Source organism: Schistocerca americana, chromosome X (assembly GCF_021461395.2).
Source record: "Schistocerca americana isolate TAMUIC-IGC-003095 chromosome X, iqSchAmer2.1, whole genome shotgun sequence".
Lineage (NCBI taxonomy): Eukaryota > Metazoa > Arthropoda > Insecta > Orthoptera > Acrididae > Schistocerca > Schistocerca americana.
In genome coordinates, this window is record NC_060130.1 from 642,392,415 (window position 1) to 642,414,013 (window position 21,599).

The following is a 21,599-nucleotide window of genomic DNA, read 5'->3' on the forward strand; positions in this document are numbered from 1 at the left end:
CATTAAACACGTAAGCGTTTGCTAACCGTACGCTTCTATTCGAAGCACAAGGGACAGACTTCCCGTTTCCCGTTGGTAGCGCTAGAGTCACATATCCAGACATCCTAATATTAACTCTATTCAGTCGACACATAATAGAACTTGCTTCTCCCGCCGGTCCAGCTTCCGCCGCACTGAAAACAAAGCGAGAGTGGGATGGAGCATCTTTACCCCTCTCCTCCCCACTGAACGCTTTGAATCCCCACCAGGCGTTGCCTCCGCTCCCCACTTCTGCCCACAACACGTGGCTGGCGGGAGAGAGAGAGAGAGAGAGAGAGAGAGAGAGAGAGAGAGAGGTGTTACAAGCAGTAATAATAGTTGTTTACTTCTTTATGTGAGTGAAAACTGTTGATATAGGGAATGCCCCCGAAGGAACAGTATTCAGTAGTCCGTAATATGAGATACATGAGTGGAATGCAATATCAAAATTTTTGACGAATAGTTGGAATATAACGCTATGCCGGTTACAGACAATTTTAGCTGAAACAGGGGGAGGCACTCCTATATTTACAGTGACATAGTATATTTATGTTTTTAGCTGCTTATTGAGTCGAAGATAACGCACACAGCATTACCTGTGAATACACCTAGGTCTAAAGTAAACATGCTCAGAAATATGTTTCCGAATAATGTTGAATATTCAATGACTCAGAAAAGTGGTAAAGATTCCCTGCGTGAGATAAAAAGTGGGTCTGTGCTACTTATAGAAAAACCGTTTGCTTTCGTTCTGAAGAGTTCCTTACGAGCAGAAAGATGTGCCTTCTGTTTAAAAACGTGAGTACTGGTCCCTTCCAGACATAACCTAAACGATTCAAAGTCTTCAATTTTTTGTCATCTGATGATTGACAGCATTCGTGGAAGAAAAAGAAATTAGAATGCATAAGTAAATTGTCTGTATGTGCTTTACGATATTTTATTGAATTCAAGCTCTGACATTTTTTGTGGTATTTATTATTCAATCTACGTCATTATACTACAGGAAGACAAAACTTCGGTGAAATACTCTGATGATTATGCCATAACTGAACATTTCCATTCGCATGAGAACGTGTAAGCACGTCGGTTTTTAGATTTACTTACAAGCATGCGTAACGTGAGCCATTACTATTACTAATACATTTAATTTCAATGACTTGAGAGAATTATCCACTGTTTTGTTGTTTGTTGCACAGATTTCTCCTTCATTCCTCAATACAGAAACTAATTCTAATGCCAGCTCATGCATTAAAGCCTTCAGAGGCACTATAGATAATCTAATTTATTATTTTTCTTTGTTCTCGCTAATGAGTCACATTTTATGCCCTTAACAATATCAGTGCAATTCAACAATGCTGAAGTGTGTGTGCTCCTCTTTGTGTTTAGGCTCAAAATCAAATATGATTGATATGGTGCTTATGTAGGACATGCAGTGCACCAGATCAAGAACTGTGTGACTTTAGCATCACCTTATTCGAGAAAATAACACAATGCCCTGTTGTGTTCATTACTGCAACAATGAATGATACTCGAAATGTAATATTTATATAATATTCTTGCAAAGTTGAAGAAACTTTTGTTAGGCTTCAAATATCAGCAATGGGTTGGTGAAGCTGTATGTTACAAATTCGGCAATGAAACACCTCAAATGGTAGATATGAGAACTGAAATGAAAGCTCAAGTGAAACGGCTGTCAAATCGGCCTTTATTGTATTAGTTCTCAGCTTGTGAGTTTTTCATTTCAGCGAACATAAACTTCTTTTAAAATTCTTGAAGAGCCTTAACGAAGGAATGTTCACATCTGTCACCCCGCTTTCGTCATGAATCCTGGCGGCTTGATTGTTTTATTGTTGTTGTTGGTTGTTTTTGGGGAAGGAGACCAGACAGCGTGGTCATCGGAGTAGGGAAGGATGGGGAAGGAAGTCGGCCGTGCCCTTTCAGAGGAACCATCCCGGCATTTGCCTGGACTGATTTTAGGGAAATCACGGAAAACCTAAATCAGAATGGCCGGACGCGGGATTGAACCGTCGTCCTCCCGAATGCGAGTCCAGTGTCTAACCACTGCGCCACCTCGCTCGGTGATTGTTTTATTGGTCCGGCATAAAATACCTATAATTCAGAACTTAAATTCCATGGAATTAATTTCGTGCTCAGTTTTGACGATTGCATTATTGATGTACGAAACTCTGTTTACGCTTACCTGGTACGTTTGAATAGTTATTCATGAAATTTTAAAATACGATACGCATAAAGGCTTTCTGCTGTTGAAATAGCCGTGACTCGGGCCCCTCGCGGAGAAAGTAGGGATTTTACTGAACAGCGAATTCACGACAGCCGAAATACAAAATAAATGTTTGAGCAAAAAAATCGTCGTATGGCTTATCGCATGTTTCCATTGAATTTATTTGAAGAGTTATTTGTTAACGTCTAGCAGGCATCGCTGCATAATTCATTCATGCATGTAACCATCGTCTCCCATTGCCGCCTCCTGTGTGGTAGCTATTACTACTAACCCCACGTTGTTTTGAATATGTTGTTCCTTCCGAAAATATAACTGCTAACCAACATAAAACGTGCTATATTATCAACATACCCGTTGCGTTCATAGATTCCCGCAAGTAAAAAAATGTAACGGTATCCGTAATTTGCCGTAATGAACACTAATTAACCAAATAGTCCATAAAGTTACCGTATGTTGTTTTACGTTGACATATTTCAGTAGAAAAACGCACGTTTGTTAGATAAAGTGTTGAACACTGCCAACTAAAATTCATTACTAATCTAGCAACAGAACACATCGTTGAACAATCTGCACTAGGACATAGCAAGTATTATTTGTTTATATGTAAGTCTAGATGGAAACCTGAGCACTGTATGTAACAAACTGAAGACAAGCTAACACTGAATGTCACGTGTGGGACATGTAATTTACATATAACTACCAATTCTTCAACCATAACTAACAAATTATCTAGCACCACTATTGATCAGATATTCTTAAATACTGACAAGTTTGAGTATTAGAAGGGAAATATCAACAAAAGGTATAGTGATCAATATACTCACTTCATTGTTCTACAAACCAAAATTAGGCGATACAGTTAGCAAGAACAAAAGAAGGCAGTTATTTCACCCAACAAACATGCAGCACTTATGGTACCCACTAAGGAGGAACTATTAGGATGAAATATATGGTAAAAGTTACATATTGGTCCCCCTTTGCATTTTTCAGCATGGTGTGGATGTAAACGTGATGCTTTGCTACCAGTCAGTTTCTTACCACAGCCAAACTTTCTTCCACATTTGTTGGCTTCGCCAGCTTACAACCAAACTGTCACTTTCCAATTTAACCTAGACCTCGAGCTGCGCTACAGATCAGCCTGTCACAGCGATCAAGATTCTGGGGTGGAAGCAGAGAGGGGGTGGGGAGGGAGGAATCCAGTTCATAGCTTTAGCTAAATGTGCAGATACAGGGCTGATTACGAAAATTTTGTTTTCTAGAAATATTTACAGCTGGTTGAAATATATCAATTCTCATCAAAAATAAAAATTGAAACCAGTGCTAGAAATCTAACTAGGCTCACCACTAACATTTAGAAATCTTCTACAGAAATATGCAGACACTGTGAGGTCTCAACAACTCATAAAGTGACAGGTGTTTTTATCAGTATATCAGAAAGTGCAAAACTACATTCAAAACATAATGAAAGAGAGAAATATTGGAAGTAATAATTATACCACAACTGCCAATAACAATATGAAAGCTCTATGGGGCATAGTAAAATAGCAAACATATAATGACAGTTTACAAAATTTCAATGCAAATTCAATAATAACTGCACAGAAATTACTAAACCAAAGAAAATTGTGTTCACCGTCAACATATGTCATTCAAATATTATTTGACACTTGACTCAGACCATACAGTAATAGTCATGTATTATCAGACACCTCAAACAATAATTCGGTTTCCATTTTCTTTTCTTTTCTTTCAGCTAATTAGAGACATTTTAATAATCATTATAATTTTGAAAGCTCACTATTCTACAGCTATATACGGCATCCCAGATTACATTATCATCAATGGTAGTGACTTTATAATTAAACCATTCACCCATTTGTGGAACAGTTCCATCAGCTGGAACTGTCTCTAGTTTAATTAAAGTGAAATTGAAATTGCGATTCTGTGGTTTCTCAAAAATACCAGAAATCATTTTCCAAAATAGCCTTCAGATTTACTGTACGAACATCAAGTCCTTTCCACAGCAGTATGTGATTTCAGAGGAAGCTGATGAACTGATACTGCAATTTTTGAATCTGTAAGTAAAATGCTCCATAAATTAGACAATGGGTCTCAAGTCACTGGTATATGACTTGCTCTGCCCAAGATTGTTGTTGTAATTGACCAAAAAACATTAAATTTTGAGCTCTGTAATGTAGGTGTTAGGAGAACAGATTATTCTCCATAACTTATATGTCACAATGTTTAACTACATGTAACAACAAATTGTATAAATATAAGAATGTACACAAACTGACAACATCAAAAACAGTTCAAATGGCTCTGAGCACTATGGGACTTAACCTCTAAGGTCATCAGTCCCCTAGAACTTAGAACTACTTAAACCTAACTAACCTAAGGACATCACACACATCCATGCCCAAGGCAGGATTCAAACCTGCGACCGTAGCGGTCGCGCTGTTCCAGACTGTAGCGTCTAGAACACCCCGGCCGACCTGACAACATCCACACATTTTAAAATGTCCACGTATGGCAAAATAAATAAATGTACAAAAATAATCTGACAAACAGCGTGAGCAGCAGTCTGCAGCTAATTGCAGATGATGCTGTGCTGTGCGGAAAGGCACCATCATCGAGTGACTGTAGGAGGATACAAGTTGGCTTAGGTAAAATTTCTAATTGGGGTGATGAATCCTCACTCTAACATAGGAAAATATAAGATAATACAGATGAGTAGGTAAAACGATCTCATAATGTTCAAATACAGTATTGGTAGTTTTCTGCTTCACACCGTCAGATCGGTTAAATATCTTGACTTAGTAGATAGTGTCGGAAGTTCCATGCGGCTTTTCGCGGATGATGCTGTAGTATACAGAGAAGTTGCTGCATTAGAAAATTGTAGCGAAATACAGGAAGATCTGCAGCGGATAGGCACTTGGTGCAGGGAGTGGCAGCTGACCCTTAACATAGACAAATGTAATGTATTGCGAATACATAGAAAGAAAGATCCTTTATTGTATGATTATATGATAGCGGAACAAACACTGGTAGCAGTTACTTCTGTAAAATATCTGGGAGTATGCGTACGGAACGATTTGAAGTGGAATGATCATATAAAACTAATTGTTGGTAAGGCGGGTACCAGGTTGAGATTCATTGGGAGAGTGCTTAGAAAATGTAGTCCATCAACAAAGGAGGTGGCTTACAAAACACTCGTTCAACCTATACTTGAGTGTTGCTCATCAGTGTGGGATCCGTACCAGGTCGGGTTGACGGAGGAGATAGAGAAGATCCAAAGAAGAGCGGTGCTTTTCGTCACTGGGTTATTTGGTAACCGTGATAGCGTTACGGAGATGTTTAATAAACTCAAGTGGCAGACTCTGCAAGAGAGGCGCTCTGCATCGCGGTGTAGCTTGCTCGCCAGGTTTCGAGAGGGTGCGTTTCTGGATGAGGTATCGAATATATTGCTTCCCCCTACTTATACTTCCCGAGGAGATCACGAATGTAAAATTAGAGAGATTAGAGCGCGCACGGAGGCTTTCAGACAGTCGTTCTTCCCGCGAACCATACGCGACTGGAACAGGAAAGGGAGGTAATGACAGTGGCACGTAAAGTGCCCTTCGCCACACACCGTTGGGTGGCTTGCGGAGTATCAATGTAGATGTAGATGTAGATGTAGATAACATTGCAAATCAATCTGAAATGGAACGAGCACATAATGATGGCATTAATGAAGGTGAATGGTCAGCGTCATCTTAGGAGGATAATTTCAGGGAAGTGTGGTTCATCTGAATAGGAGACCATGTGTAGAACACTAATACGACGCATTCTTGAGCACTATTTGCATGTTTGGGATCTCCACCAGTTGGAATGACAGACAACATCAAATCATTTCAAAGGCAGGTTGCTAGATTTGTTACCAGTAGGTTCAGTCAACACATGAGTATTACGGCGATGCTTCATGAACTCAAGTGGGAACCCTTGGAGGGAAGGAAATGTTCTTTTTTGTGGAACACTTAAGAGAAAATGTAGAGACGCAGCATTTGAAGCTGACTGCAAAATGATTCCACTACTGCCAATGTACATTCCATGTAAGGACTACAAAGTAAGAGAAATTAAGGCTTGTGCAGAGCATGTAGCCACTTATTTTTCCCTTGCTGTATTTGCGAATGGAGTCGGAATGAAAATGACTAGTTGTAGTACAAGGTACTGTCTGCTGGATACTATGCGGTGGTTTGTGGAGTACTTGTTTAGATGTAGAACTACAAAACTTTTTCGGATGAAAGAAAGAATTGTAATAATAATGGAGGGAAGAAGAATAAGAAGAAGAAGAAAAAGGGACCATTATTCAGAACTACAGGAATTCTCCATATTCCATAAGTGTATGTTTATTAGATTATTGTATTCATTAAAAATATAAAATTGAAAATCCATGCCTGTCCCATGAAAGTGAAAATGTCCAAGATTATAATTTACAGCAAGAACCAAATTTCCACACTGAACAAGTAAAAAGCTGGCTTCTGTGAGAAACTAGCACTATACATCATCCACAAGGGCACTGATGCTGAAGTACTCAGTTGGCATTGGAGACCAGCATGTTGTTTTCTGAAATGATGACTGTAACCATGCAATTAGAGACAGGTGAATATAACTGAAATGATTGAAATGCTGGGAAGTGGGAGAGAATTTTTCGTCTTTCACAAGGCAGGGACACTTAAATGTTCTGTATTAGCTAATACAGAATTACAGGACAACATTTTTCACAGACAATTTGAGTGCTAGAATGCAGCCAACTTCTATTGATGATGAGTCACAAGCAAAGGCACATAACTTTCATTGTGGGTTGCACATGTCAATGATTAAGATAGCCATGCTGCAGATGCAAAATATTACAATAATATGGAGCGGCCAGACTAACAGTTGTCCTGAAGTGGGGCAGCAGTCTTTTCAGCAGTTGGAGGGGCAACGGATTGGACAAATGACTGATCTGGCCTTGTAGCACTAGCCAACTTGCTGTGATAAGCTGAAACTACTGCTGTTATATATCCCAAGGGCCTGCAACACTAATAAATGGTTTAATGATGATGGTATCCTGTGGGGTAAAATATTCCAGAGATAATAGCCCCTTTTCCGATCTGTGGGTTGGGACCTCTCAGGCGGATGTTGTTAACAGGAAAAACAAAATGATATTTTAAGGGTCATAGTGTGAACTGTTAGATCCTTTAAGCCAGTAGGTAAGTTGGTTGGTTAGAGAATTTAAAAAGAGAAATGGATGAGTTGAAGTTAGCTATAGTTGGAATTAGTCAATTGTGGTGGCAGATGAGAGCAGGGCTATCAACAGAACCAAATAGGGTCAATGAAGAAGTAAGTCAAATAATGAACAATAAAATAGGAATTCTGGCGAGCAGCTGTAAACAGCATAGTGAATCCATTATCATAGCCAAGACAGATACAAAAGCCAACCCCCACTACAGTAGTCTGTGGTTATATGCCTATTAGCTCCTCAAATGAGGAAGAGACTGAAAGAATGTATGATGAGATAAAATAAATTATTCAGTTAAAGGAGGACAAAAATATAATTGTGGTGGGTCACTGAAATTTAGTAGCATGAAAGGGAAAAGTGTAGGAGAACATGGACAGGGAGAAGGGAATGAAATGGAAACCCACTGGTAGAATTTTGACAGAACGCAAGTTAATCATTGCTAACACTTGGTTTAAGAGTCATGAATGAAGGTTGTATCTTTGGAGATCAGGATACACTGGATTTCAAATTTATTGTGTAATAGTCAAGGACAGAGATTCTGAAACCAGATTTTCAACTGAAAATCATTTCCATGTGAAGATGTTGACACTGGCCACAATTTATTGGTTACAAACTGCATATTAAAACTAAAGAAATTCTGAAAAGGTAGAAATTAAGGACATGGGATCTGTATAAGTTAAAAGAACCAGATGTCCAGAGTTTTTTTAAGGGATCGTTAGCCAGTAGTTGACAAATGGGAGAAAGAACACTGTAGAAAATGCTTGGATAGCATCTAGAGATGAACTAATGAAGGTAGCAGTGGGTCAAGTAGACGGAATTGGATAACACATGAGATATTGGATTAAACTGATGAAAGAGAAAGTAAAAAAAATGCAGCAATGATCTAAAAATGACACTTACAGGAAGTGCAAAATAGCAAAGCAGAAACGGCCAGAGGAGAAATACAAAGCTGTAGAAGTATGCGTTACTATGGGAAAGATAGATGTCACCTACAGAAAAATTAGACACACCTTTGCAGAAAAGAGAAGTACATGTATGAATGTTAACAACACAGATGGCAAGTCAGTACTAAGCAAACGAGGCAAGGCTGAAAGGAACATATAGAAGGGTTGTATGGAGGTAACAAACTTGAAGATAATATTGTAATATTGTGGAAAGGGAAGAGGAAGTTGATGAAGATGAGATGAGAAGTATGACATTTGGAGAATAATTTGAGAGAGAAGCGAAAAACCTAAGTCAGAAGAAGACACCTAGAGTGAACGACTTACCCTCATAGTTTTTGAGAACTGTGGGAGTTCATGATTAAATTCTACTTGCTATGCAGGCTATCTAAAACAGGTGAAATACTCTGACTTCAAGAATAATGTAATAATTCCAAGTCCATAGAAGATGGATGCTGGTAGGTGAGAATATTACTGAACCATTAGTTTATTAATTTGTTGTTGCAAAATTCTGACACACATTCCTTACAGAAGACTAGAACATCAAAGCAATAGTGACCTTCCATTTCTGTGGAACCCAAACTGATCTTCCCTGAGATCACTTTAGAGAAAGCTTTTGACAATGTTGGCTAGAATAATGTAAAGCTGTCATCAACTTTGAAGTTCATTTGAGTGCCATAGTGCATTACTAGGCACTGTATTACTGATGAAAGTATGCTCTTTCCTTCCTCTGACATTATAACTGACTTAGCCACTCAGTTGTTGGGTGATATACTGCTTTATGTGGACTTCGAAGCACAGTGCAACTAGGCATTTTTACATTTACAAACATTAACAGACAGATAAAAATCCGAGAACTAACTGGAGCTTGTACCTGAGATCTTAGGATCTGTAGGCTGGTACTTAACTGAGTCACACATTTGACTGGAATACAGCCATCGAAATTCTGAAGGTAGCAGACATAAATTACATGAAATGAAAAACTATCTGCAGACCTGTTCTTACACTGTAAGGTGCAGTGCGCAGGTTTGCAAGACAGGAAAGGGATCTAGGCCCAGATGAAAACTGCGCAGAAGATTAATAACAGTGGGGTTGTACACTGGCCAACTGGAGTGATGTTTTTAGGCAGTTCACCAAGCTCACTTGGACAAATGCTGGTCTGGTCCCCAAGTTCTGCTTCAGACAATGTGATACATAAACAGTTAAACTTTGATAACACACATGACAAAGTTTACATGATTCACAGAAGAAAATGAAGAAGAAGAAGTGGATTATGTAAAACTTTACAGAAACTAGAAAATAGCTGTAAGACCCCAAGGGCAGGAGAAGGCAGTACCTAGGTGAGAATGGAATGCGGACAGGGTTGTAGCCCATTGTTAATGTTGTTCAATCTGTACATTGAGCTAGCTGTAAAGGAAGCCAAGGAGAAATTTGTAAATGATATTGCAATTCAAAAAGAAGAAATAAAAACTTTGAGATTTCCTAGTGACATTACAATTCCATCATAAATGGCAAATGACTTGGAAGCTCAGTTGAATTGCATAGCTAGGATCTTGAAAAGAGGTTATAATATGAGCATCAATGATGGTAAAACAAAGGGTAATGGAATTTAGTCAAATTAAAATTAAGTGATGCTGAAGCCGGTAAAATTAGTAAATGAAACATTAAAAGTGGTTAGATGAGTTTTACTATTTGGGGAGCATAATAAATGATGATAGCCGAAATAGAGAGGATGTGAAATGTAGAGTGGCAATAGTAACAAAAGTACACTTGAAAAAATATATGATATATAAATTTAACTGTTAATGCTATAGGAAAGAAAAAATTAAGTGTTAGGAAGCTGTTTATAAGGAGTAGAACTTGTACAAAAGTGAAACTTGTATTATAAATAGTTTGGACAGGTAGACAATATAAGCTTTACAAATGTGCTGCAGAAGAATGCCAAATATTAGATGGATAAACTGAATAACTAATGAGGAGGTACAGAATCAAACTGGAGAGAGAAGAAATTCTTGACACAACTTGACTAAAAGAAAGGATTGGTTAATAGGACACATCATGAGACATCAAGGAATCATCAGTTTGGCGAGAAAAGGAGGAGGGGGGGGGGGATTAAAAATCACTGAGGGAGACAAATGCTCAACTACACTAACAGATTCAAATTGTTGTCAGTTGCAGTAATTATGAAGAGACAAAGAGGCTTTCACACAACAGACTAGCATGAAGAGCTGTATCAAACTAGTCTTCAGACTGAAAACTACAGCACCAAAATGACTTTTCACACCATAGATGTGTTAAATAGAAGTGATTGAGTGGGACCATTTGTGTTTCATTCCTGATAAAGATACAAATACCCTTATGTCAAACTTGATTTTTTCATGTGACTGACTTAGTACAACAATAGACCGGCAAGTATTTAATGTGGGAGGTGATGCAGTTGTATACTTCTGCATTAGGAGGAAGCAACAGATTGAAGCTTACTTTTACAGGTTAATATAGTCACCTGTATTCTTAACAATTCTGAAAATACAGTATTCTACAAAATATAAGCTTATTTCCATGACTACTACTTCTTATTGATAGTTTGGATTTGGGGATTGTTCACCAGTTGACAAAGCTGTTTATTTCTTCTTACAGAGGCTCTTTGCTGCTGAAAGTCACAGCAGTGTTGTGTAAGGTAAAATCTACAGTTGGTTCTACTCTCATGTAAGAAATTGGAGCTAGAAATTAGCTTTATTTTAACATGTGACACAAATTGGGCCTGTATTTGGCTTGGGCATTGTATATTCAGGTGTCCTTTGGGGTTCTATACTTCTACCACTTTTTAATCAGTGACTCATGCAAGGAGAAAACTTTTTCGCTTGAAAGTGAGAAACTGTGGTTTTTTTCCCCTCAAGGGAAGAAAAAATTCTTTTGTCATAGACACTTTGTAGGTCAATGTGCTTTGTCCAGACTTTTACACCATCTAGATTCTATCCTTAAAATGCAATTCAAGAAGAACTGCAAATCGTCCACCTGTGACTGCCATAATCTCTGCATTAGATTAAAGAATTTTCTAGCCATAACTTTGTTTATACGTGAGAATAGGTGGAAATCGGATGGTTCCAAATCTGGAGGCTAATGCCATTACATGCCAGTATATTTACTTTATGAATGATTTCCCCCCTCCCCTTTGCAATCCAAGCTTCTTTTCATATTTTATTATTTTTTTCAGTCAGTCTGTCCAAAAGACTTGGATTGTATTTATGAGTTTTACCCCTTCCAAGATAACTGAGGAGGATGATTCCATTTGCATCCAAGCCCTTTGTGGCAGGTAAAATCTACTTTTATCTTTTTGGGTGCACAGCCACTGGCTCCCATTTATTGGTTTATTGCTGTTGCACTTCTTACATGAATAGCAGCCTTAATCCCATTCATAGTAACAAATTGATGTACAGCATCTGTTGACTTATTTTTAAAATACTCCAAACATTACTAAGACATTCATTTTCACATTTGCTTTTGGTCCGTATCTGCCAAATATGGTATCCATCTCACACAGGGGCTTCTTGTTGGTGATTATTCAAATAAAATGTGCTGTTTCATACACCTTTAACTGTTGATCATCCAATACCATGTTGTGCATTATTTCAATGTTTACATGTATGGTTGCAGTTTTGGCATGCCCATCACATTGGTAATCTTCAGGTGAATTACTCCTGCATTTGAATTCAGCTACTTATTTTATAACTCTAGAAAAGGTAGAGGCAGGCTCCTTATAGACCTTCACCAAATGTGGATCAATTTCCAGTGGCAGTAAACCCTATGAGACAAAGAATTTTATGAGGGCACAAATGCCAAGTTATCCATCTGACAGTACATTACATGCCTATTTTAAAAAGCCATAAAAACACAGTTATACAGCAGATTTAGTTGATACTTCACTTAAGGTACTGCACAACATGTACCATACCTATACAACTAAAATAAAATTCAACCGATATTAGTGCCAGATAGAGATTTTCTTCATCCCCTACTTTTTGATACATATTTATAACAGGCACTAAATAATAGAGGGCATCATATATTAGGGGAATCAGTTGTTGGTTTAAGCTAATAGGCTGATTCAGAATCTTGCTGATAATTTTGCTAGGTGTGATATTCTACACCCATCAAATAATGACATAATCAGTGAAGTGGTGGGAATCAGGTAGCTGAGGTTGAGTATTGAGAGGCTGGACTTGAGGGGAATCTCCCATAGACTGCACATCATGTATAATTGTGCTTCTAGCAGAAGCTGAATGATATTACTTTTACTGTCAGAATACTGTCAGTGGTCATAATCTGTTTTGAACTTGTTTACCCTCTGATTCTCAAACAAAAGTTGAAGACTTTTCACTCTGGAAACTTCTGTTTGTGACTTCCTTCACAGTGATAATGTAAATTACTCCACAGCTGTAGTTTAAAAGTGAAGGATAAAATATTTCTTAATACATATAGTTTCTTTCATGACACGTGAAGAGTTTCAGCTTTCAGTGAATCCATTTGGAAGCGGTAATAGAACATGGCTCAGCACAGAGATCTCCCTCAACATGGATTGCAACTGATGGTAGATTATTAAACAAACAAACTACTTACAGGTTGTGCTGCTTTGTTCGTCATTGAACTTCCTGTTCTCTGCATGAGCCTTAAAGGTCATTTAGTAATGCCTATTGTGACTGCAAAAAACTGAAGGCAGTACCGTGGTACTATTTTGAGAATTCATGCTTGTTACATGATGCAGCCATCCTGAACTTCCTTTTTAATATTGTTTTCCTAGATCATTTGTTGTGATTGCACCAGGATGGTTTTTAATTATAGATTCTAACTGATTTTCACCCACCCTCCCTCCCTCACTGCACCTTCCCCAGTCTCGGTGCAGTATATAAGTAATTTGAAAGTGACATATTATACAGTCAAATTCTTGGTGTCATTTATATTATTATGTTAAATATTGTTTCCTTTCCTTAATCATATTCTACCATATTCAATTAGCATTTCAAAGAAGATTGTTTACTGTCATATGTTATATGAACATGTGGTAGTGATTCAGTGGAACCCAAAATAAATGTGCTGTTGTTGCAGTCAATGAAACTATCAATAAATGAGCAGTTAGATGAAGCAGTGCAATAGTTTATAACCAGGTTTATGTTCCTACATCTCGTATGGCAGACGATGGACTTTGTCTATAAACTACAAGGACAGTTTTTGAAACAAGTGGCATGAATGGTATAGCAGATGGAATCAGAGGGGTAAAAAAATTTTTATTTGTTTGATGATAAAAACTTTAGGTGATGACTCTTATTACAGCTTCTCCAGGGAAACATTCAATGTACTTTAGTCAATTTGTGTCTTGTACGAGGTTTGAACTTTCTCAAGGTAAAAATTGACTTATAACAGTACAGAAGCAGAAACAGAATTTGCCCCAAAGCCCAATAAATCTGTTTCAGCCTTGCAGCTAATGAACTGAGTCATGTGACTAAGTATTATTTAGAACAAGGTGAAAGTAGGCACTCAAAACCCACTTTGTATGAGGAGGATGGAAGCCAAATTTGAAGAAAAGTCATCAGAGAGTGTAAGGTGTCAAAGACAGAACATTAGTAAGAGGTGTTTGTGTTTAAGTTCAGACATTTGAGTTTCACAAGTTTCCTTTTTACCATTAAAACATAAATTTGTAAGACTCGTGATACCAGCCCAAACCGGTGAGTTAACTGTTGGTACAGTAAAAAGGTTGTGAGTTCATCACACCCAAACAAAAGTTGAAGCTCAACAAAAATGAACTTGTGCCAGTTGTGGCTGAAATGTTGATGCTGCAAACCAGAACTGACAGAGATTACAACAGAACATAAGTGGCTAGTTGTTTATTTGTAAAGTAAAAACACTTTTGGTGTGACTGTGTTATGGGGTGCATTGGTTATGTCCGTTGAATTGTATGTGGAAGCAAGTGGAATTCACATCTCATCTGAATATTAAGAATGTATGAACTTTTCCTGTATCACTTTGTGTAAAAGCTGCAGTGGTCCCTTTAGGTTGCAACACATCCATGTCCCACGAGCTTTGTCTTAGTGCTAGAGTTTCATATGCAATGACCCTAATATTAAGAGAAGAAAAAGAGGAGGGAAAGGCTAGTTCATAAGTTTATGCTGATCTTGACAAATGCATAAATTTTGCTTACTATTTAGTTTTGTCTGTTTGACATCAACAGATTAATTTCTCGTTCCAGTGGTAAACTATCAAGGTGTTCTGGTTGTCAATTCTGTTATTACTGTGGCCGTGAGTGTCAAAAATCTGCTTGGCTTGACCACAAGTATGAATGCCACTTGCTAAAAAAAATTTCACCCCGTGTTGTGCCAGATGCTGCCATGCTTGTTGCAAGAATTATATTTAAATTACAGGTTAGTACTAATGGTATTATTTCAATGAAAACCTTTTCTGTCCACTGTTATTTTGTAATTCTGGGTTTGCAAATTTTCAGAGAGGAGCGGATCAGGAAATGGGATTTTACTCAGACAATACGTACCGTAAATTCAGAGATTTGATGTCACGTGAGTAGAATATTCTGTAAAATCTTCTATGCCTAAAATTAAACATAAATGTTTCCTGGTTTGGTTACTTTATTTAAAAAAATGAAAGTGTGATATATAGTGTGTAATTTTGGATACCAAGGCAAAAGCCAGTTAATTGAAAGTGTAATAAAATTCTCTCTATGCTAATTTACAGCCAGTACTTCTGAATTATTTCCCTCACTTGAGAAACCAGCTGTTTTCTGAGTGGAGTGTGTTTTCACAATGCTTATTTATTATTTTGTGTCTTTGCCAAAATATCATTTATTTCTTCACAGTTCAGATAAGTTCAAGACACACACACATAATTAACCCATTGACTTACGAATATTTTTCTCCATAGTTGACCCTATATCTACTATTTAAATTTATGAAAATCAGCATATTTTGTCGTACACACTTTCCTCAAAATTATAATTTTTTTGGTAGTAATTCTTTATAAATCTGTCCTTACTATTTATTGAAGTGATGATGGGTAGAGATAATACAGTTTCAGAAATTTTTATTGATATGGTATACCCGTAAAAATACAGGCATGTGCAATGCCAATAGACATTTCTCACACTCATACTGTGTATCACTTTTCTTCTTCCTTGCTTTACATGCTACACAATTTCTGGAGGGGATTTTCTTAATGGGATTGGTAGGGATAAACCTAACAAATCCTGAAAACAATTTCTTATAACTCGCAAAATATCAGAAGAAATCTAGTTTATTATACACCATTAAATAGATCAATTTCTCAGCTTCCCAATGGTTTATAACAAATCATGCCATCTATTAACAGAGAAAAAGAAATGCTGAGAAGAAGCTACAGCTGCTTAGCCTGTCTCACAGCCTGCAATATAACAACAGCCTTGAAACCTGCAACTGGCTGTGAGCCTGCTTATAAGCCAATTGGTTAGGAATACTGAGAACAAAGTAGAGCCAGGTCATTGTTAGTGAGAAATATGAAAGTTCCAAAATCATACCCAACTCAAATTAAGGGATGTAGCACACAGTCACAGTGGAAAAAAAGCATTATAAGAACCAGCAAGAGAATAATCAATGCAAATTGTGGGTTCCAGTGCAAGTGGACATCGTGGTAGGCATCTGACATTTGGTGGGAAGAGACTGGTGGCAAACAGCAGTGCTGAATTTAAGTGTGAATGTTGGTCACAGAATTTCTCCATATAACTTTCTCCATCATGGGTGGCATGACACATAAGAAGGTTGTCTCCATATTTTGTGATAGACTTTCCAGACTGATTTCAGGATGAGACTCAAGACAGCATATTAATATATAAACTTGTCTTTTCTCCATGGCTTTGCCCGTGTATGTGTTCAACACATATATTGAATACATCTCCCCCTTTGTACATCCACCTCGTCCTGCCTTTCTGTCCACCTCATCCTCCCACCTCAACTCTTTCTTCCCACTCTCTCTGTTCATTCCTCCAACCCCTCTCTCTGAACATATCTTCCTCCCCCTCTGTCTGACTGTATCTTCCTTCCCCTCTCTCTTTTCATCTCCACCTTCCACTCTTCTTTTTCTACCTGCCTACCATTCCTCTACACCTTCTGCCTGCCTCATGCATCTCCCCTTTCTTCCCATTCTCTTTCCACTTCCTCTTTCCCCTCATTCTGTCCATCGCCTCTATCCATCTCAACCTATTCCCAGCCACACTCATCAGCACCTGTAGCCCCTGCAATACGGTTCAGTAAAGCAGGCCAACACTACTTTCAGAACACACCTCTTATTCAGGGCAGCCTATACGTCAGGGCCCAGAAAACCATTTCTTGCCCCTAACATGTAGGCTGCCTTGCAAAGCAGGTTGATTTGGCAGGCCAATACTGTTCCCACACAACATGCCTGTTGTGCAGGGCAACCTGTATGCCAAAGGATGGAAAAAACACATTTTTCCTTGCATCTCCACTCCAATTGGAACTAGGTGGCTATAAATCCCACAGTGCTGATACTCATAAGGCCTTCTGTTTCTGTGCCAAATTTGGTTGAAATTGATCCAGGGGTTTGGGAGGAGATCTCTCTCTCTCTCTCTCTCTCTCTCTCTCTCTCTCTCTCTCTCTCTCTCACACACACACACACACACCACACACACACACACACACACACACACACACTCTGCTTTATATGGTGGAGGTTCTAGAAAACCACTAGATATTGTATTGTTATCTGTGCAACAAGATTTATTGTCTGCACCAAAACAGAGGAATAAGCTTTTTTCATCAGCAAAGTAATACACACGTGATACATTTCTTGGCAACAAGAATTTTACATGACAATTTTTTTGCAATATATGTACACACATTCATTTAGACTAACGTATTGTTATACAAAGACAACAAAAATTGTACTTCCTTGCTTGTTTCTTCACCCTCCAACAACCCAAAATCAGATATTAGTATACTTCAGCAGAAAGCTTATCATATCAACATTCAGGTTAAAATCAGCAGTCGAGATCACAATAATATTTGTTTATTTGCTGGTTTCGGATTATGTTAAAGCCATCCTCAGTATGATCATGGTATCACAAGAAAACCGAGGAGCTGCCAGCACCAGCGATATGGGGCTGAAAATTCTGAAGATGGCTTTAACATAAGCCAAAACTGGTAAATAAACAAATATTATTGCAATCTCAACTGTTGATTTTAAGCTAAATATAGCACCAGGTCGCTGTACTCCATGGACAATGTTGTCTAAATTTATATCAACATTCAGTGTACCACTTTGTATATGTACGTCGTCATGAAATGCTAGACATCAGTACTTGAAGCTACCTGACTGCCTTTGTGCAATGATGAGGGTAAGCTACCATGAACAGCATAGTGAACACATTATTGTAGCCAAGATGGACATGAAGCCAACACCCACCACATTAGTACAAGTTAATATGGCAACTAGTTATGTAGATGATGAAGAGTTTGAAAACAATGTGTGTTGAGATAAAAGAAACGAGTCAGGTGGTTAGGGGAGAGGAAAATTTAATTGTAATGGGATTCTGATAGTATGAAGAGGAGGAGATGGAAAGATCGTAGGTAAATGTGGACTGGGGGAAAGGAATGAAAGAGGAAGCCGTCTGGTAGAATTTTGTTCAGAGCATAATTTAATCATGACTAACACTTGGTTTAAGACTCATGAAAGTTGTCTGTGTGAAAGAGACATGGAGGTACCAGATGGTTCCATATTGATTACGTAATGGTAAGACAGAGATTTCAGAACCAGATTTTAAACTATAAGATGTTTCCAGGGACAGATGTTGACTGTGACCACAATTTATTGGTTATTATTGTAGCACACAATACAAAAGAATGCTGGGCAGTTACTTGATTATGGAGCCAAACTCAAGACTGCACAGAATATAAAAACAGGAAAGCAAGAGCCATAGGTAATACCAAGGCAGTAGATGTGTTCTAGCCCAGCATAGCATAACATACCTGGTGCATAAACAAGCAAAGTCCAAACAATGTAGCACATCCAGATTTTGGTTATGGCCTGGTATGATGGCAGTGAAAGCCAGATGAATAAACGTCGATTTGATAATCACTGTAGCACCATACACAGCAGCACTGAGTGGCCCAGAAGATGTCTGGTAGTGTTATGTGACTCACAAACACAATCTAGTCCCTAATAGCAGCTTTTATGAAGTTGCTGCACTCACTGCCTGTGAAGATGATGGTGGCACCTGCTAGCATGAAGCTTGTAAACATAATATTTGTAATCAGCACTGAGTTGAAACACGCAATACACTGGCAAGGGCCATAAACAATCTCTGATGCAGGAGTGTCAGCAAGCCAAGGGCCAGCACCCAACAGGACGCAGACACAGTGTCAGAAAAGGCGTGATGAAGTACACAGGGGCCCAGCCCACACATACTACAGTTATGCACTGTAGATAGCTCTAAGAGATGAAATAGTGAAGGTGGCAAAGGATCAAATACATAAAAAAGACAAGGCCCAGTAGAAATCCTTGGATATCATATCACATAATGAATTTAATTGATGAAAGGAGAAGATATAAAAATGCATCAAATGAAGCAAGCAAAAGGGAATACAAACCTCGAAACAATGAGATTGGAAGGAAATGCAAAATTCCTAAGCAGGAATGGCTAGAGTACAGATGTAAATGTATGGAAGCATGCAGAGTGTTTCCGTAAGAGTGTGAAAAATGTAACAGGATGTAGTGAATGCTCGACTGAACAATTTGAGGTAGGGAACCTGGATTCAGAAAAGCCAGCTTAAGGAAATGTGGAAGTAAACTGGGTACAAGTTTACATTTACTGTGCTGTTTATTTACATGGACAATCTTTATTTCCTGCAAGGAAACGATGAAGATGAACCTGATTAGTATGAAGTATTTCCTGATCGCTGGGTTGGAAGGGGAGGTCCTATTCCATGGCCTGCGAGGTCACCTGAGCTGAATCCCCTCCATATTATTGCCTATGATTATATCTAAAGTCACTTGTGTATGAGACCCCAGTGGACACAGAGATGGAATTAGTCACCAGAATTGTAGCTGCCTGTGATGTGATTTGAAACACAGCAGGAATATTTGTCAGGGTGTGTCAGAATCTTGTTTGCTGATGTCGTGCTTGCATTGAGGTTTATGACCATCAGTTTCAGCACATTTTGTAAGATACAGTACAAATGCTATGCTCATTGTGTCAGTGATGGTATTTGCTGTTAACTGTGACTACTGGAAATAAAAAAGTACACTGTACTGTGATATTATTCCTATTATCTCCCTAAGCTGGCTTCTATGACCCCAGGTTCCCAACCTCAAGTTGTTCAGTGGAGCATCCTCTGAGTCCTGTTACATTTTTGCACGTTCTTATGGAAACGACCCTGTATATAACTATGGGAAAAATAGGCATTAGCTATAGGAAAATTACATAGGCCTTTTTAGAAAAGAGAAGCAGCTGTATGAATATCAAGAGCTCAGATGGGAAACCAGTACTAAGCAAAGAAGGGAAAACTGAAAGTCAGACATAGTATATAGAGGGGCTATACAAAGGAAATTAACTTGAAGGCAGTATTGTAGAAAGGTAAGAGGAAGTAGATGAAGATTTAAGAGAAGATATGATACTGTGAGAAGAATTTGATGGAGCGCCGAAAGACCTAAGTTGGAATGAGGCCCCTGAAGTTGATGAAATTCCGCCAGAACTACTGACAGCCTTGGAAGAGCCAGCCATGATAAAACTATTGTACCTGGTCCACAAGATATATGAGCAGGCAAAATAGCCTCAGACTTCAAGAAGAATGCATTACTTCAAATTCCAAAGAAAGCAGGTTCTGACAAGTGTGAATATTACTGAACTATCAGTTTAAGAATCCATGATTGTAAAATACTAACACAAATGGTTTATAGAAGAATGGAGAAACTGGTAGGAGCTGACCTCGGGGAGGATCAGTTTGGATTGGACAATGTTGGAACACATGAGGCAATACTAACCCTATGACTTATCTTGGAAGGTAGGCTAAGGAAATGTAAAACTACGTTTATTGTTTTTGTAGATTTAGAGAAAGCTTTTGACAGTTATTATTGGAATGCACTCTTTGGAATTATGAAGATAGCAGGGGTAAAATACAGAAAGTGAAAGGTTATTTGCAACTTGTACAGAAACCAGACACTAGTTATAAGAGTCAAGGGACATGAAAGGGAAGCATTGGTTGAGAGGGAATGAGGCAGGGTTGTAGCTTATGCCCAATGTTATTCAATGTGTACATTAAACAACAGTAAAGGACACCAAAGAAAAATTTGGTGAAGGAATTAAAGTTTAGGAAGAAGAAATAAAAGCTTAAGAGTTTTTCCAATGACATTGTAATTCTGTCAGAGACAGCAAAGAGCAGTTGAATGGAATGGACTATGTCTGGAAAGGAGAACATAAGATGAACATCAACAAAAGCAAAACAAGTGTAATGGAATGCAGAGGGAATTGGATTAGGAAACGAAATGCTATAAGTAGTAGATGAGTTTTGCTATTTGAGCAACAAAATAACTGATGTTGACCAAAATAGAGAGGATGTAAAATGTAGACTGGCAATGCCAATAAAAGTGTTTAAGAAGAAGAGAAATTTGTTAATATTGAATATAGATTTAAGTGTTGGGAATTCTTTTATGAAGATATTTTCCTGGAGTATAGTCCTATATGGAAGTGAAATGTGGATAATAAACAGCTGAGACAAGAAGAGAATAGAAGCATTTGAAATGTGGTCCTCAGAAAAATGCTAAAGATTAGATGGGTAGATCACATAACTAATGAGGTACTGAACAGAATTGGGGAGAAAAGAAATTTGTAGCAAAGCCTGACTAGAAGAAGGGATCAGTTGATAGGACACATTCTGAGATATTAAGGGATCACGAATTTAGCACTGGAGGGAAGTGTGGGGCTTAAAAATTGTAGAGGAAGACCAAGATATGAATACAGTAAGCAGCTTCAAAAGGACGTAGGTTGCAGTAGTTATTTGGAAATTAATAGACTTGCACAGGACAGAGTAACATGGAGAGCTGCATCAAACCAGTCTTTGGACTGAAGACCACAACAACACAATAAGACTAC

General features: G+C 38.2%; 1 protein-coding gene across 2 annotated transcripts in view; it reads left to right on the plus strand.

The window, feature by feature from the left end:
- Positions 1 to 353: 353 nt before the first annotated feature.
- Positions 354 to 21,599, plus strand: part of LOC124556497 (histone-lysine N-methyltransferase SMYD3) — a 116,998-nt gene continuing 95,752 nt past the window's right edge. Inside the window, exons 1-3 of one of the 2 annotated variants that reach the window (XM_047130453.1) lie at positions 354 to 813; positions 14,703 to 14,874; positions 14,955 to 15,024. In XM_047130453.1, coding sequence (XP_046986409.1) covers positions 644 to 813; positions 14,703 to 14,874; positions 14,955 to 15,024 — 412 coding nt within the window. In that variant the 5' untranslated portion in view covers positions 354 to 643. Of the gene's footprint in view, positions 814 to 2,119; positions 2,219 to 14,702; positions 14,875 to 14,954; positions 15,025 to 21,599 lie in introns of those variants that run through there. The other variant, XM_047130454.1, reaches the window with a different exon arrangement.